Genomic DNA, 17,355 nt, shown 5'->3' with positions numbered 1-17,355 from the left:
TGCCCCTTTTCCTCCTTCCACTTCTCTTCAGAGGTTCCTTGCGTTCCAGGGGCTCCCCCACTCCCGCCCCCACTCTAGGACCTCACCAGGAGACCCTGGATGCCTTGCAGGTTTGAGTAGGCTTGCATGTTGTGGATGCTCTCTGCACTCACCAATGGGCAGCAGCCAGGTAAACAAATGAGCAAGGCTGAAAGAGAAATGCCAGATTCTCTTCAAAGTTCTTAAGATACCAGCGTTTGCCCTGAACATGGGACCCATGCCTTTGTGTATTCATCTGTGTCATTTAAGCACGTGCTTGTGATTATTTTTAAAAAATGAATATTCTTTTTTTCCTTTTGCTAGAGGAAACGCAATGATTTACAAAGTGTCCCCAAACCTCTCGACCACCCTGCTTTGCTGAGCTGGTGAATAAACCTGTGGTGGATTGAAGAGGCCAGGGCGCAGGCAGCTGATTGCTCGTGGAAAGGGGTTTTGTAAGGAGCCACAAGGTCATGACCTCGAGCACAGCATCCTTGTCTGGCAGCCCATGTGGTTTCCAGGAGTCCATCCCCTAAGGGTCCTGGTTCTGGTGATTTCAGGTCTTCTGGCCCCACCTGCTGTTCACTCTCCAGGCAGCCCCAGAACCACTTGTGAAGTATGACCGTCTCTCCAAATAAAAATTCATTTCTTTTTTGAAACCAATTTTTCAATAATGGGGTTAGATCCTAAATTTGTCACTGTGCAATAAAATTCTTAAGCTACTAGAAATTCTGCATTCCTTCAATTCATCTACTCATATGTCGAATGACTTCCTGTTTTTGAATAGTATCAAGAGTATGTATCCAACAGTGATCATTTAAATTAAAGCACGAAGTGTTAGAGTTCGATATAAAGAAGAACTTTCAGTCGATAAGACTTATAGTGCAATACCCTAACTGTAAAGGAGGGTAAATCTCTTTAGGAAGCTTTTAAATAAGAGGCCTGCGGGGCACTGGTGGCTCAAGCCTGAGAAGGTAGGATCTAAGGATCATTCAAAGCCAGCCCTGGCAGGAAAGACTGTGAGACTCTTTTTATCTCCAGTTAACCACAAGAAAGCTGAAAGTGGTGCTATGGCTCAAAATGGTAGAGTTCTAGCCCTGAGCAAAAAAGCTTAGGTACAGTGCCCAGGCCCTGAGTTTAAGCCACACAACAGACAAAATAAAATAAAATAAGAGTCCCAATATGAGCCTTAGCTCCTGCCTAATGACAAAGTTTGAGTCCAGCTCAGTGCATTCTAAATGTTAGTGTGCTTCCTTCACAACTCTTACTCAGTAACATCAATAAAGCTGTTTACTCCATTGATTTAACTGTTCCCGTTGATTTAACTGTTCATTCATTTTTCTTTCTTCTTCTATTTTTTTTAATTGAGCTAGGATTGAACTAGGGCCTCACACTTGCTAGCTGGGCTCTCTACCACTTGAGATTTTACACCCCAAACCCTTTTTGCCTTAGTTATTTTTCAGGTAGGATCTCACACCTTTTGCTCTATCAGCTGTAACAATTCTTACTATACTTTAGCTAGCAGTCCTTTATCAGATACAGGATTTGCAGATATTCCCTTCTGATTTGTGAGCTGCTTTCATTCACTTTCTTGCTGATGTCCCTGGTGGCACAAACATTTTTTATTTTTGATGAAGTCCAGTTTACCTTCTTTTTCTATTGTTCATGTCCTTGGTGGAAAATTGAAGAATACTTTCCAGATCCAGGGGTCATAAAGATTCATCTCCCAATCTCTGCCCTCTGTGTCTCCTTCTGGAAGTTTAATAGTTGTTAAAGAAACTGTTCTGCCAGGTGCTAGTGGCTCACACCTATCATGTTTGCTACTCAGGAGGCTGAGATCTGAGGATCATGTTCAAAGCCAGCCAGGTCAGGAAAGTCCATGAGAATCTTATCTCCAATAAACTACTCAGAAAAAGCTGGAAGTGGTGCTGTGGCTCAAGTGGTAGAGCATTAGCCTTGAGCACAAAAAAGCTCAGGCCTTGAGTTCAAGCCCCACCACGGACAAAATAAATAAATAAATAAAAGTCTCTCTTTTGGGTGTTTTATTTCCAAGTCACCAATAGCGGAGATAGGCCTGTCTCCCAGTCCTGTCAGTGAGGCTGACATCTCAGCCTGCCCTCAGCGTTACTCTGGAGCCATCAGGTCATTCCTCCCCCTCTCCCAGCCTCCTAGAGAGGCCTGACTGTGTGGTCAGTGAATGGTTTGCTGAGAATGGGGCTCAGATGTCTTCCCAGGCTGCCGCCTGATCTCTGCTTCCCTGCACCCTCTTCTTGCTTAGCCAAGACCGTCGTCACCGAAGAGTGCCTGGCGAGCCCGGTGGGCATGCACCGCTGCAGCGCGGACCCGCCCACCTCCACCTTCACCCACAGGGGCTCCTTGACCTCCTCCTCCATCTACTGCAAGAGGCTGACCTCTGGAGATGGCCACCTCGGGGGAGGCCCAGCCTCCACCTCCAGTGGTCCCCGTGCCAGCCCGGTGTCCTCCGGGGGTTCCTCCACGCTGAGGCCCCTGGCCTCCAGCCCCAAGAGGAATGGGACTTCTCTGGAAGGAAACCGATGTGGTAATGTAATGCATGCCTGGCCTCCCTGGAGCAGTCCTTCGCCCTTGCCCCAGGACCTAGCATGGGGAGGGGGTGTGGCCGTCGGAATATGGGACCACTGGGGAGTCAGAAATTCTCACTGACATTTCCCTTATTCTCAGCTCCTGGCTATGAACAAAGAAAATGCTGTGTTAGGGACAGAGAGGCTGTAGAAATAATAAGTAAATTCCAAACTGGATACCAGCTCAAATGCCACAGGTTTGTTCAAGAGTCCAAGGTGCAGAGACCCAGGCTCTATGCATTTTGTGGCTCTGTCTTCCCAGCCATGCCCAATGCCCCAGGCATCTGGCCAATGGCAAGGGAGGGAGGGAGGGAGGGAGAGGAGCTCAGCTGCCAGGGAGCTTGGATGGGCGCACATCACCCCTACCCACACTCCCTACATACTACTGGTGTGACCCCCTCCTCCTCCTCTTGCTCCTGCTCCTCCTCCTCCTCCTCTGTCTCCTCTTTCTCTTCCTTTTTGGTACTAGAGAATGATCTCAGGGCCTTGTGTTTGGCATACAGGTGCTCTATCACTTGAGCTGTGCCTTCCAGGGCAAGAGCCGGTTGTTCTGATTACACTTAACCACCAGTAGCTTCTCCCAATGCTTCCTTCCAGCCAGGCCTGGGATGTTTTCCCATACTTCATTTTCACCTAACCAGGCCATTCACTCTCTTGAAATTAGACCCTAAGCTGTAGTCTTGCCACACATTCACGGAAGGAGAAGTCCACACTCCATCTTGCTCCCTCCACCTTGCTCTAAGAAAGCTCTAGATGTGCACCAGCTCAGGACTTCTCTCAGGACCTTGGGTGAGATCAGGGAAATGGAGCCCCTCTCCTCCCAGCACACAACTGTATTCTGCATGTTGTGTCAAGGTTGCTGGTCTTCAGGAGTACCTCTTGGGGCTGAGGGATTCTATTAGAAAGGAAGGTTTGGGGGAAAGATACAGGGTAGGCATAGGCAACCTCAGCAACCTCTCACTAGAAATGAGATGTTCATTTTTTAATTCTACACAGATCCAACAAAAGGAGGCTTGTTGGAGGCTTACATTAAATGGACCTTTATTGAGCACATACTTGGACACACCTGTTATTTATGATTATCTGTTATTTTATAGGAACTAGCTATTAGCTAGGTGCCAGTGCCTCACACACACACGCACGCGCGCGCACACACACACACACACGAAAGGAAGGAAGGAAGGAAGGAAGGAAGGAAGGAAGGAAGGAAGGAAGGAAGGAAGGAAGGAAGGAAGGAAGGAAGAAAAGAAAAACAAAAAAGAACTAGGTGTTACTACATCCAGTTTACACATAAGTGAGGATAAATAGGTCCATCAAGTGTTGAATTAGGATTTGACTTCAACTGAGTCCAAAGCCTTTCAACTCACCCAAGAAATCTTTGAGCTGTGCTTGCTGAATTTTGGAGATCCCTCTGAACTTATAGGGGATGGAAAAGAAGGGATGAGAGTAGATAGATCTCCAGATTCCCTCACTACTCTTTAACCAGGGCTGCATTTGCAGAGTGGGGTTCTCGGTATTCTTTGCTTGAATGTTTTTTTGTGGGTGTTTTTGTTGTTGTTGTTGTTGTTGTTGTTTGTTTGTTTGTTTTTGCTGGTTCTGGAGCTTGAACTCAGGGCCTGGACACTGTCCCTGTGCTTCTTTTGCTCAACGCTTGCACTCTACCACTTTGAGCTACAGCATCACTTCCAGCTTTTTCTGAGTAGTTTATTGGGGATATGAGTCTGTGGACTTTCCTGCCTGGGCTGGCTTGAACCTCAGGTCTCAGCCTCCTGAGTAGCTAAGATTACAGGCGTGAGCCACCAGCACCCGGCTGCTTGGAAAAAATATGCACAGCTAAGGCTCTCTGGAAGTCCAGGGGCTCTGCCATGTTGAATGGAGTGGCAGTGTCTTAAGGTTAGGACAGTATTCTTACCATCCCTCACCGACCTGCCAGCCTGGGTCCTGCTGTGGGCCCTCAGGAAGGCTACCAGAGTTTTCCCTTCCCCCAGGGACTCCTCCATACCACTCAGAAATCACATCCCAAGTGAAATCCATTGGCATCAAGAAACCATATATTTTTCAGAGGGTTTGACCTAAGTCATAAACCCTGGAAGAGACCTAGAAATGGATTCTCTTCCTATGGTGCTAATCAAAATAGTTTAAAACCACAGAAGCCAGAGCACGGCATGAGGCTGCAGACAGGAGGATGGGGATGGATGACATGACAGATCTCTGAGCCTCCTTCCTGCTCATGTGCGCACTTACCCCAACCTCCTGTGGTTCTGATATATCGACCTCGCTTGGCTGCCAGGGCGCTGTGAAGGTGTGCATTCACTGGACTTGTTTTCCTGGTGTTTGCTGATCTCCGGTGAATATTTGAGAGCTCTTCCTTGCCTTTCAACCAAGGTATAATCACCAAGAGCTGTAAAGAGGTGTCAGAAAAATGAAGCTTCCAGATTTGGCCTTTAACAAAACAGAGCGTTCCCAAGCACGAGTAGGTCCAAGATTCTGAAGAATCAAAACCAAGAAACAAAGAAAGAAAATGAGTCTATCATTGTTATCACAACCCAAATGGCCAGATTTTGCTCTGCTAGGTCATAGACACTTGAATGAAAAAAGAAGGACGATGTTCAGCTTCAGGGAGGCTTCGTGTGCAAAGGCAGAGGAAGGGTTTCATCATCCTGGGGACAAAAGAGTTTTGTCAGGGATGTGGGGAACCTCACCCTGGAAGATTTGGGGTCGCTGTCAGCCAGACTCAGTAATCATTGCACACCCTGTTTCTGCAAAGAGGCATCACCGATGGCTGTGAAATTCAGGCCATTCCTGGAATTACATATCCGAAGATAAATAGCAACTAGCTTTCAGTTCATTGAGGCTGTTGAAGGATTTGCTATAGTAGCCCACTTCATCCACCACACACCCAGCCAATCTGGGATGGGTTTTCACAGGAGATGAGGTCACCCTTGCTAGCCAATGCTATGGAACACACCAGGCCAAGGGTGTGTCTCCAGTCTGAGGATGGAGGGCGAACCAGGCAGATATGGGCCCTGTGCTCAGACAGCGGAATTCCAGACAGATGTTAGCAAATTAGTGCACACATTTAGTCCCAACTGTCATTACTGCTAGGGGTGAAAAGTGGGGCAACTGGAAAAGCCTCAGGAGAGGCTGGTATGGGAGTCAGGAGAGGCTTCCCAGAGCAGTGCCAGGGAGCAGTAGGGATGTGCAGCAGGAGCTGCTATGGAAAGCAGGTGTGAGTGGAGACTGCGTAGAAGTCATGTTGTTTGTCATGGGGTTTGCTTCTGGCTGAGAAGAAATGCAGTTCAGCTCAGCCTGCCTTCAAGCCCATGGTTTCTGTGGCCATGCTCCATCCTCACACTGGCAGGGTGGCTGGGCTTGAAGGAGTCAAAGAAAACCCTGATTAAAATCTAATGAGTGACCAGACATTCTTCTCTCTCTCTGGTCCTTCTCACCTCGTCGTCTTTTGGAAACTCTTGAGGAGACATAGTGAAATTAGAAACAGTTTTTTAAAATCCACCATGGTTTGGTAGTGCCTGATCTCATCTAGATGGTGAGCTAGCCACTAGGAAAGATGCACTTTACCAGGACCAGGTAACTTGAAGATGCCAGCCTTTCCCTTTACTACCCTGTCCCCTTCCAGCCAGCTCCAGCTGCCAGAGAGCCTGTGAGGGATTCAGAGCATGAAGCAGCCCGAGGAAGGGTCTCGTTGGCCTTTATGGGCCTCTCTTCATGGTGCTTCTTGTCACGCTCCAGCCCTGAGCTGCAGATTCACTTGAGCAACCACAAATGATGTTCACAATGTATAGACAAAGACACAAAAGCCTATCTAGAATGATGGGAACCAGGAAGGCGCTCAAGCCTAGCTGTGGCTCTTCATCTGTGTGTTTTACGTGAACACATGGACCAGGCCTTCAGAGACGTGACCACAGTGAACTGGGGGGAAGTAGATATTTCTGACTCCGTGCTCATCACCAGCTCCACGCTCCCACACAACTCCATTGTTAGCTACAATTTCCCCTGAATTATGAATGAGCACAAGGCAATTATGTGCATTCTCCAGGGAATGTGGAAGACAGAGAGAGCTTCACAGACATGATACAGGTACCTGTGCTATGGAAGGGGCTGGGATTGCTTTTCAACTCTGACTCCCAGCTATTCTATTTCTGCTCACTGGGAGTTGGGCTGTAGGAACAAGATTTAATTATCCATCCATTCACCACAGGGTTTGGCTTTATACTGCCTACCAGGCCTGGGGGGAGCAACAGGACCAAGCCCCAGGCTCCCTGCTCGGGACAGAACTGCTGTCTCTTAAGGCGAGCCAGCGTTTTGCACCCAGTGTCCACATGGGAGTGAGATTTGTTCCATCCATCACAGCTTACTGTTGACCTGTCACGTCTGCCTGCCCTGGCTATGTCAGGCTCAACCCATCCATCTTCCTGACACCTTTGCAATAGCTGGGGGGGGGGGGGGGGGATTGTTTTATTTTTCTCTGTGAGCATAGACTGCAGCAGGCAACAGCTTTGCAAACTTGCTGCTGCTGCTGGAAAGTTCCATTTTTCTTCCTTTTGCAGTGAGTTTTATGTGCTTTGGGTCAGGCGCCAGTCCTGAGGTATGACATAGGCTTCTTGCGTGGCTATGAGGCCCCTCAGAAACACTCCTGAGCCAGCCTGGCTGCTTGCCAGCCTGGAAAAGTGAAAAATGCCCACAGCAAGCATCCAGTCCCAGGCCCGGGGCCCGCTTGCCGGTGCGATGTCTCTTGTCCCCCATAGGCCGCTCCTCATAGGCCAACCAGCCCCCCTCTGCAGAGCCCAGGACAGCTGGTGGGAAACCCCACGTCCCATTAACTGGCCTGGGGTTCCCCCTTCCCACAAACACAGGAAATTAGATTTGACCTCTGCTCTCATCGCTCTAAAATCAGTCTTGGACGAAAGACTTCCTGCCTTTGTAGTCAGATGTCTCGTGCCACCCTGATGAGCGCCTGGATCCCAGTGGGGACTCCAAAGGCAAATGCGTGTTTTGTGACCCGCTCATCGCCATGTTGAATGCAGATGTCCCCAAATAGACTGAAGTCTTCTTTCCACAAGCATTCAGCAGTTTCCCAGCGAGATGCCCCAGGCCATACCACCTTCTGAGACTCTTCCAGGCCCAACAAGGAAAAGGCAGGGAAAAATCTCCAAGACAAGCCAGTGCTCAGCTAAACTGTCACATAGTTAGGACAGGCTGAGAAATGCGAGACCATGTTTTTCTCAGCACGAAATGTGCACCTGGCTCTTTTCAGGCACATGAAAAGGAACAGAGGGGGGAAAAAAGAGAAAGAGCGAATGACTGCAGAAAGCCACTTTGTCTTGGATGAAAGGAAGGAGACACACAGGCTTCTCTGCTGATAACTTAGCATTCCTCTGCAGGGAGCCTCTGCCTTTTTCTAGCCTTGAAGTACGATTAAGGATCATCACGCAAGGCTTCTGTGTAAATGACCTCGACTGCTTCTGTACAGCATATCGATTCATTTCACAGTTAACGATCCCACCTTCCAAGTATATTTACTCGACAAAGAACCATGAGGGGTCAATGGAATGCGACCCCTGTAATGAGAGCAACACATTTGGATTTTTCACCAAATATCTGGGATCTTGGACAGAGAAGGGATGCCATATGTGTTTGGGGAATGAACCGGGAAGTCCTTGAGGAATTAAAACCTAACTGGAGGCTACATGACTAATTGTGCTACAAAGCAGAATGCAGAAACATCTTAGGAGAAGAACAAAGAAAGGTTTGAAGTGAGAGAAGCAGGTGACCCTGAGCCTGCAGGAAGGTCAGCAGTGGCCCTCCTCAAGGCATTGTGTGTTGGGGGAAAGGGGAGTTTTGATGGATGGTGGGAAGGAGAGAGGAAAGCATCTTCTAGAGCCAAGAGTGGAGAAAAAAAAGTAAGGAAATTGTGGCCATAATTGGCCCAGATGAATGCACAGGAGAGCAGGGAGCCTCCTTAGGTGGAACAGCTCACTCAGGCCAGCCAGAGGCCCTGTGGTAGCCCATTTCTGTCCCTAGATCTCTCTGCCACCAAAGCTCTTTGCTGCCTTCTTCTAGAAAGGAAAGGTACCACTGAGGCTGAAGACAGTCCCTGGCCTTGAGCCCCAGTGTACAGGCAAGGGTGTACAGGGAGAGTTAGTACGGGAGCTGGGCAGTCAGAGCTGAGACTCAGGGACCGTGGGATGCAGTGGCAGTCACCTACACTAGAAAGAGAAGAGTGAGAGCAAGAAGACCATGAGAAAATCATTGCATGGGACCCTGAGGTGTTCTCACCCAACATCCAGCAGGGATGAAAAGGAGACTCCTAGCAAGAGAGGTGTCCTCCCAAGTGTGGGGAGTGAAGAAGAGAGGAGGTAGAAGTGGGAAAGCTAGGAGAAGAAGCTGGCTCTAGAAAAAGAAGATGAGAGGGGCTGGGAAGGTGGCTCAGTGGTAGAGCGCTTGCCTTGCATGCATGAGGCCCTGGGCTCGATTCCTCAGCACCACATAAGCAAAAAGAAAAAAGCCAGAAGTGGCACTGTGGCTCAAATGGCAGAGTGCTAGACTTGAGCTGAAGAGCTGAGGGACAGCGCCCAGGCCCAGAGTTCAGGCCTCACAACCGGACCCAAAAAAACAAACAAACAAAAAACAGAAAAAGAAGATGAGGTGGTTTTAGTCATATGTTTTAAAAAAAAAAAAGTCAATTGCTGGGCCCAGTGTGCCCCAGTATGCATGAAATCCCAGCTACTTGAGAGGCAGAAACAGTAGGATCAGGTTCAAGGGACATGGGGCAAAAGACTACCTGAGAAACAAAAGCAAAAAATGGCTGAGGTCATGGTTTAGCCGTACCTGCCTGAACAAGGCCCTGAGTTCAAATCCAGAATTATTAAGAAGTCAATCCCTAAATACTGCCAGGCATCAAACCCAGGACTTCCTCCTTCGTCTATTGTGATTATTTTCCTGGGAAATTGCCTTCGTATAGCTATTGACCAAGGTTTGGCTATAGGCCAGACAGGAGCAGGCCATTGGCAGTGAAGGATTCACCATGGAGTGGGGAAGACCAGAGTGCATGTTCTGACAGCCTTAGATGGCTGAGGAGGTGTTCTGTGTTTATGTGGGCCGCAAGCACTGTGACATTGTCTTTCTGCACAAACAGAGTCAGGGCTTCTGAGGATGAGATACGAGTTAGCCCTTCCACAGAGACCAAAATGCACTTCCTTCTGGCACATCTTCATGATCTCAGTGGGAGGCTGGTAGAAGCAGAAAGGGCCTGACACCATTTGGCCTCCCAGCCCTACAAAAGCCCTGCTGGCCATTCATCTTGACTTCTTGGCCTATTTACCCAAGTGTCAGTCATCCGAGGCCCTGGGCCATACTGAGAGAGAACTAAGCATAAGGCTCTAGAAAACTGTCACATTAGCCTGTTGGAGGAAACATCTTTGCTGCTGCTCCCGTCCCTGGGAAAGCAGGGCTTCTGCAGAGATGGGACGGTCAACGCCTTTCCATGTGCCTGTCATTCACTGCCTTTCCTGGTAGAAGAGGTCACGTGGGCCCACCTGGAACTCTAGAACAGTGAGGGCTTCTCCTGGCCACACAGGGTAGACTATCAGATGGTGCTAAGGCCTGACTCGGTGGCTTATGATCTCCTCATCTCTCATTCCACCCAGCCTCAAAGCCTTCTGCAGATGGACGAGAGGCCAGGAGACCAAGGAGCAGAAACCCTTCCACCTGGACAGTGGAGGATGTTGTCTGGTTCGTGAAAGACGCCGATCCACAGGCCCTGGGGCCTCACGTGGAGCTCTTCCGAAAGCATGTATGCCAGTGGACAATCTGGGTCGGGGGGGGAGAGTTGGGGATGGGGAAGGAGGTTCAAACCCCCCCTAGATGTTGAGGGACTGCATGAAGCTCCACAAGGCCCTGAAGGGAGCCAGAGCCAAGAGGGACAGATGCACCCACAGGCGTCTCGGCAGCACGGCCACTCGGTTTTGTTGTGAAGGGATATTAGTCCCATCTGCTGCCTGTGTTAGCCTTCATGAGAAATGTCTGTTGTCCTGCCCATCCATCCATCCGTCTGTGCCTTCAGCACTCATTTAAAGACACCCGAGTTATGCCAGGCAAACTGACTGTCAATTTCTAAACTGCTTTGAGGATTAAATGAGAAGTTTCAGAACAGCACCTGGATCCTAGTCTTCAGTGAACAGGTAGTGTTCCAATTATTTAACTCACTCTGAAGTATGACAAAGATGGCAAGTGCAAAAAGGCAAAAAAAAAAATGAATACCTTACCAACCTTACTATATTAGTTTGGGATTTCTGCCATAACAAACAGATACAATGTGATAGCTTATTGTTTTTGTTTTTGTTTTTTGGGGTCCGGTTGTGGGGCCTGAACTCTGGGCCTGGGCGCTGTCCCTCAGCTCTTCAGCTCAAGGCTAGCGCTCTACCAGTTGAGCCACAGCGCCACTTCCATCTTTTTGCTTTTTGCTTATGTGGTGCTGAGGAATCGAACCCAGGGCCTCAGGCATGCAAGGCAAAGCGCTCTACCACTGAGCCATCTTCCCAGCCCCAATGTGATGGCTTAAAACACTGTAGATGTCTTATTTTGTTGTTCAGTAGGTCAGGAGGCTGTTCCTGTCCTCATTGGACTGTTTCCCTTTCTGCATGGTCTGCAGGGAATCTATTCACTAATCTACTATTACCCTAGCTCTACTATTACCCTTTTATATATCCACACTGCCATCTTTAAAGCCATGGAACAGAAGCCTTTCCCAGCTGCCTCTCTGGGGTCCTCTCTTCTAATACCTTCTTCCACTCTGTGTGTGTATGTGTGTGTGTGTGTGTGTGTGTGTGTGTGTGTGCATGTGTGCGTGCCTGTGCCTTGAACTCTGGGCCTGTGCTCTGTCCCTGAGTCTTTGGTTCAAGGCTAGTGTTCTATCACATTGAGCCACAGCACCACTTCCGGTTTTCTGGTGCTTAATTTGAGGTAAGAGTTTCATGGACTTTCCTGCCCACCCAGGTTGACTTTGAACCACTATCATCAGAGCTCAAACAAAAAAAGAAAGAAAGATAAAAGCCCATCTAATTAGCACACTTAAACACACCTGCAGCAGTAGAGCCCTCCAGCACTCACCTAACATGTCTGGCAGATCTCTGGGATTGAGATGCTTGCAGAGAGAGGAGGCGGCACTTTCTCTTCCTTCCAGTCCCTCACTTCACCTAGGGATTCAACCGTGGAAGCCGTGCTCGGAAGTGGGGAGTTTGTTTCGAAGTCCACACCTACATTTATTAGGCATATATTTGGTTCAATTGACCGCAGGAGACCTAGGACCATACCCAGGGCGGTGTCTAGACAGATTTGGGCAGGGGAGGAGTTTCTTGGTGGTCCGGTATGGTGAGTCTAGCAGGTGGGATAAAGAGGGAAGGTGAGGAAATAAGGCTGCTAGAGGGCTACAGAGAAGCCTTGTTCTCTGTGATTTCACCAGGACACGGAGAGTGCGGGAGTGCTCTAGCTGTGCTCATTCTCCCCACCTGAGTGCTCACGGTAAAGTACAACCTTTGTCTTAACTAACCTGAAAATGAAAATACCCTCTAAAGAGGAAGGGAGCCAGCCAGATTGGTTTCTACATAGAAATTCCAGATGAGACCAGTTTAGAGACCAGTGGGAGCCATGCCCAACATGAAAGGACTGGCCCATTTCCTCCTGGGATGAGCAGGTGCATAGTTTTATGTGTGCCACCTAGAGTTATTGACAGGATTGAAAAATATTTGAAATTTCTTATTGAGTGTACTTAGTGGCTCTGCAGTTGGCGAAAGGGAGGTGGGCCCCCAAGAGACGAAAGAAGAGACTCCATGTCAGCCTCTGGAATGCATTGGAGTGGGGTGGGATGGAGTGAGGTGGTGTAGAATGGAGTGGGGTGGGGTAGAATGGAATGGAGTGGGGATGGGTGGAATGGAGTGTGAGTGGGGTGGAATGGAGTGTGGGTGGGGTGGAATGGAGTGGAGTGGGGTGGGTGGAGTGGGGTGGGTGGAGTGGGGTGGGATAGAATGGAGTGGGGTGGGGTAGAATGGAATGGAGTGGGGGTGGGTGGAATGGAGTGTGGGTGGGGTGGAATGGAGTGGAGTGGGGTGGGTGGAGTGGGGTGGGTGGAGTGGGGTGGGATAGAATGGAGTGGGGTGGGGTAGAATGGAATGGAGTGGGGTGGGTGGAATGGAGTGTGGGTGGGGTGGAATGGAGTGGAGTGGGGTGTGTGGTTGGAGAGGAGTGAGATAGGGTGTACAGGGGCTAGTGGACTTCACTTTTTTGTTGTGCTTGTTCTGGGGCTTGAACTCAGGGCCTAGGTACTGTCCCTGAGTGTTGTTGCTCAAAGCTAGTGCTCTACCATTTGAGCTACACCTTTACTTCAGGCTTTTTTTGTGTGTGTGTGGTTAATTGGTGATAAGCATCTTTTGGACTTTCCTTCCTGGTTTGACTTCAAAACATGAGCCTCAGATCTCAGCCTCCTGAATAGTTAGGGTTACAGGTGTGAGAAACCAAGATCCAAGTTCACTTTACTTTTTGTTTCATTCTCCCTTGGTTGGATATTGGTTACATAGCTGGGATATGATATTTGATTCATTCATTCAGAAATATAAAAGATCCACAGAGAAAATAGGAACGGGAACACATATTTCTTTGTGTGTGTGTATATATTCCTTGTGTGTGTGTGTGTGTGTGTGTGTATGTGTGTGTGTGTATGTATGAGAGAGAGAGAGAGAGAGAGAGTCCCAGACTAGGACTTGAACTCAGGTCTTTGGGCTTTTTCTTGGCTTTTTCTCTCAAAGCTGGTGCTATACCACTTGAGCCACAACTCTACTTTTGGATTTTTGCTAGTTAATTAGAGATGAGTCATTGGATTTTCTTGCTTGGGCTGGCTTTGAAGCATGATCCTCAGATCTCAGCCTCCTGAGTAGCTAGGATTACAGGCATGAGGCAGTTTAACCCTGGGACCAAGGGAATATGGCCTTCAAGTAAGTCCATAGGGCTTCACTGCATCCACATTACCTCAACAACAATTTGACCACTCTAACCATGTCCTTGGTTTTCTTTCTCTCTCTCTCTCTCTTTCTCCCTCTTTCTTTCTTTCTTTCTTTCCTTCCTTCCTTCCTTCTTTCTTTTCTGATTCTGTTCCACCAGGAGATTGATGGCAATGCTCTCCTGTTGCTGAAGAGTGATATGATGATGAAGTACCTGGGTCTGAAGTTGGGACCCGCATTGAAACTCTGCTACCACATTGACAAACTAAAGCAAGCTAAGTTCTAATGCTCTTCAAAAGATAGAAGCAAAGCCCTACACCTCACATCTCAACTTGGTCTTCTGCCTTACCAATATCCAGCAAACAACACGGAATAGATTCTCCTCCTCAAATTAAGTGGATATATATATGTATATATATATATATATATATATATATATATATATATATTCTGTCTTTGCCTTTAAAACAAATTCAGTGTGGCTCTTTTTGAAAGAATTGTCTGTGTTAATTACTTACCAAAAAAATTACAAAAAGATGGTTATTTTTAACATTCTTGGTATCTTGGTTGCTGTTGGCATGGGTGCTATTTGTATAATGAGAGAGTGGGGAAATGAATGTCACCTACGCCTACCACCAACTTCCACTCTGACTCGGAACCTGTTTTCCTAAGCCCTGCCAGTGGAAGCTGTCTCTTCAAGATGATGGCCTCACCTTGCACTATCTGGAAAACTTGAATTCTTTTTGCTCTCCAAGAGCTTTTCTGGTCCTACCTATCTGAAGTTCTGTATTTCCCCACTAGGGGGCAGACTGCTAATGAAATTCCAGGTCCTGCTGAAGGCAAGTGGCAGCTTATTCAGAATGCAGATTTTCTGTACAAGCTCTAGCCTATAGAGAAACAGGGGATTTATCCCACAGTCGGCACCACAGATTGCAACTTGGGAAGAAATAATCATCAAGAGAGTTCTAGTGCATATCCAGTGTACTGACTGATGCCCGAGCAGCAAAGACAAGAATTTGGAAGCGCGCTGGCACCAGATGGGGCCTTGGAGTCCCTTTCCTGCTGAAGTCCTTACCCAAGCGTTGATGTGTTGGCATGCTGAAGAATCTTAGTGACATTTAGCCATGGTGTTTTCTTGGAAAAAAAAAAAGAGGAAAAGAAAGATGTCTCAATGGAGCTTCGCGATGGGAGAGTGTTGATTTCTCGTTACATGGCTGAATTTTGTAGTTGTATCTGTGGCTAATTTTTCTAGTCCTCAACAAATACACAGACATGCTATTACTGGGTTTAATTTAATTTACAAATAGGTTCTCCTTTCATGCCGTGGAGTAATAGAAAAAAATTGATTTTCTTTTGCTTCGCAGCTGTGTCCAGGGAAAGACTATGAATCCACTTGCCAGGCAGGGGTGACCCTTTGCTGCATTCTCTACACCCTTCTCCTCTCTCTCTCGTTCTCTCTCCCTGTTTCCCTCCTTTTGCTCACGGAACTGGAAACATATCTTTCACACAAAGCCACTTTGGCAAAGGCAAATGCTCTTCCTTAATGCAACATCTTTAGAGATGGCGATGAGAGAACAAATCCCAGAACGGGTAGAGGAGGACTCATGACTCTGTTAGCCAAGTATGGATCAGAGAGGGATGTGGCCTGAGCAGGTCTCAGATGGTGAGGGGGGCTGGGTAGGATCTTATCTCCTGTGCTGGGATCAGCTGACCTTTGCTGAACCTAATCCTCACACCTCCAGAACAGCCATGGGTAGGTCTTCATGGTGACACTCTCATCAGTTTAGGAAAAGAAATATTCCATGCCAAGCTGTGGGGCTCATTTTCATCATCCACATTTTAAAAAGCACATCATAGCAAAAATCTTTGTTAGATACACAAATGGTGGCTGGATACATGGTGTGACAGAGGAGTCGATGCCCCACACAGCGGCTCTCCAACCCAGTGCTACCATTTCCTGTGAAGCCTGTAGGCCAGAGTGCCTGGGCCCAGCATAGGCCAGCTCTGACTTTTTAAAAATCTCACCTGCTGGGTGCCACTGGCTCACACCAGTCATCCTAGCTGCTCAGGAGGCTGAGATCTAACAAGCAAGGTTTGAAGTCAGCCCCTGGCAAGAAAGTCCATGAGACTCTTATCTCCAATTAACCAGCAAAAAAGCCAAGTGTGGAGCTGTGACTCAAGTGGTAGAGCACCCGCCTTGAGCAAAAAGATTGAGAGACAGCACCTAAGCCCTGAGTTCAAGCCCCAAGGCCAGCATGCGTGCGTGCAAACATGCACACACGCATTTGCACACATGCACATACACGTGTGTGCACACATTCACGGGCATACAAATCTCACCATTCATAAAATGAATGCTGCCAGAAAAAAGAATAACTTGCCTGTTTTTGTACTGAAATGCAGTTAGCAGACACCAGATTATTGGAACCATACTGCAACTAATTTTTATCCCTCTTAGAAAGCTTGTCAAACCAGTCAGCTAAATCGCTTCCCAAATGTACAGTGCACCAGGCCATTTCCCTAAACAGACCTTGCAGGGTCAGGCCCGAGAGGTCAGCCTGGCCCCAGGGAGCGCTACTAGAGGGGCCTCGCACTGACAGATATGTATTTGTTATTCTATTGAGGTCACTTTGTTTCAGGTTGTGTGAATAAGGATGTAGCTTTGCATAATTCCAAATTAAAGTGTGTGCATGTTCCCGTTCCAAACATTTCCAATTACACTTGTCTGTTAAACACTTGGAAAAAAAAATCAAGAGAAAATTCTATTGCCTGAGGTATTTTCGGTATATTCTGAAGGACGTATTTCTTTTGCAGGGTTTAGTAAAAGATGTGGGGTTTGTGTTGGGGTGTGTGTGTGTGTGTGTGTGTGTGTGTGTGTGTGTGTGTGTGTGTGTGTGTGTGTGTGACTGTCTGTCTGAGGGCCCCTGTATTTCCTGATATTATTACATCTACTTGATTTAAAACATCTCCTCGGTTTTGTGACATGGAAGTAGACCCCACTCCAGTCGACCTAGCCCCCTCTTACACCAGCAGTGGGTGCCTAAAGGCAGCTGGCAGCTGGTTCTCTGCCCACCTCAGCCAGCTAACTGGACATGCCAAACCTGGGATCCTGGCCACCAACGAGAGGCCTCACTGGGGAGCAGGTGGGAATAGGTGTGTCTGGGCCTGGTTTGGTCCCAGCGGGGTCACCCTGGGCTCCCTGTGCTCTCTTCCTCCAGGCTGCCAGCCAGTTTCGTGGTCTGTAGAAAGGATGCAGTGGAAAACTCAGAAGGGTGTCTGAGACAACTGGCTAAGCTGGCTTCCTTGAGAAGGGAACCATGCATTTCCTGTGAAAACAGTAACTGTCTTTACCCATGATGCACAAGAATCTATTTTTGTATGTATGTGCTATATGGAAGATTTCTCTTTTAATTAAAATTATTTTTTAAATTGTTTGAGCAGACTTCTGTCAACTCTCTGAAGAAAAGTAGAAACATCCGTTAGTGAGCAGGGATTGGGATTTAGTTGTTGTCAGAAGGTCCTGAAAGATGAAAGTCTGCTCTCTTTCTACAGAAAGAGATCTTGGTATGCATGAGGAGCAGGTGTGTTCCAAAGGGCTCCTTTTCAACTTGCCCAATGGGATGGAGCTCACATTTTTATCTAAACCTTGGGTAATAAGGATGGGATTGTGAGGAGTAGAAGAATTGGGGGGAGGCCAGTAATGGGGTTTGAACTCAGTGCCTTGT

At 47.9% G+C, this 17,355-nt stretch overlaps 1 protein-coding gene across 3 annotated transcripts in view; it reads left to right on the top strand.

Annotated features, from left to right (window-relative positions):
- Scml4 (Scm polycomb group protein like 4) overlaps positions 1-15,639 on the top strand; it is a 74,507-nt gene extending 58,868 nt beyond the window's left edge. For all 3 annotated transcript variants that reach the window (XM_042673879.1, XM_042673872.1, XM_042673887.1), the window contains 3 exons: positions 2,297-2,578; positions 10,286-10,431; positions 13,791-15,639. In XM_042673879.1, the coding sequence (XP_042529813.1) occupies positions 2,297-2,578; positions 10,286-10,431; positions 13,791-13,916 (554 nt within the window). In that variant the 3' untranslated portion in view covers positions 13,917-15,639. The remainder of the gene's footprint in view (positions 1-2,296; positions 2,579-10,285; positions 10,432-13,790) is intronic.
- The last annotated feature ends 1,716 nt before the right edge of the window (positions 15,640-17,355 follow it).

Source organism: Dipodomys spectabilis, unplaced genomic scaffold (assembly GCF_019054845.1).
Source record: "Dipodomys spectabilis isolate Male_0828 unplaced genomic scaffold, ASM1905484v1 ptg000001l, whole genome shotgun sequence".
In the NCBI taxonomy this organism is placed as follows: Eukaryota; Metazoa; Chordata; class Mammalia; order Rodentia; family Heteromyidae; genus Dipodomys; species Dipodomys spectabilis.
The sequence above is the reverse complement of the archived record's forward strand: the minus strand, read 5'-3'. Positions and strand labels throughout refer to the sequence as shown.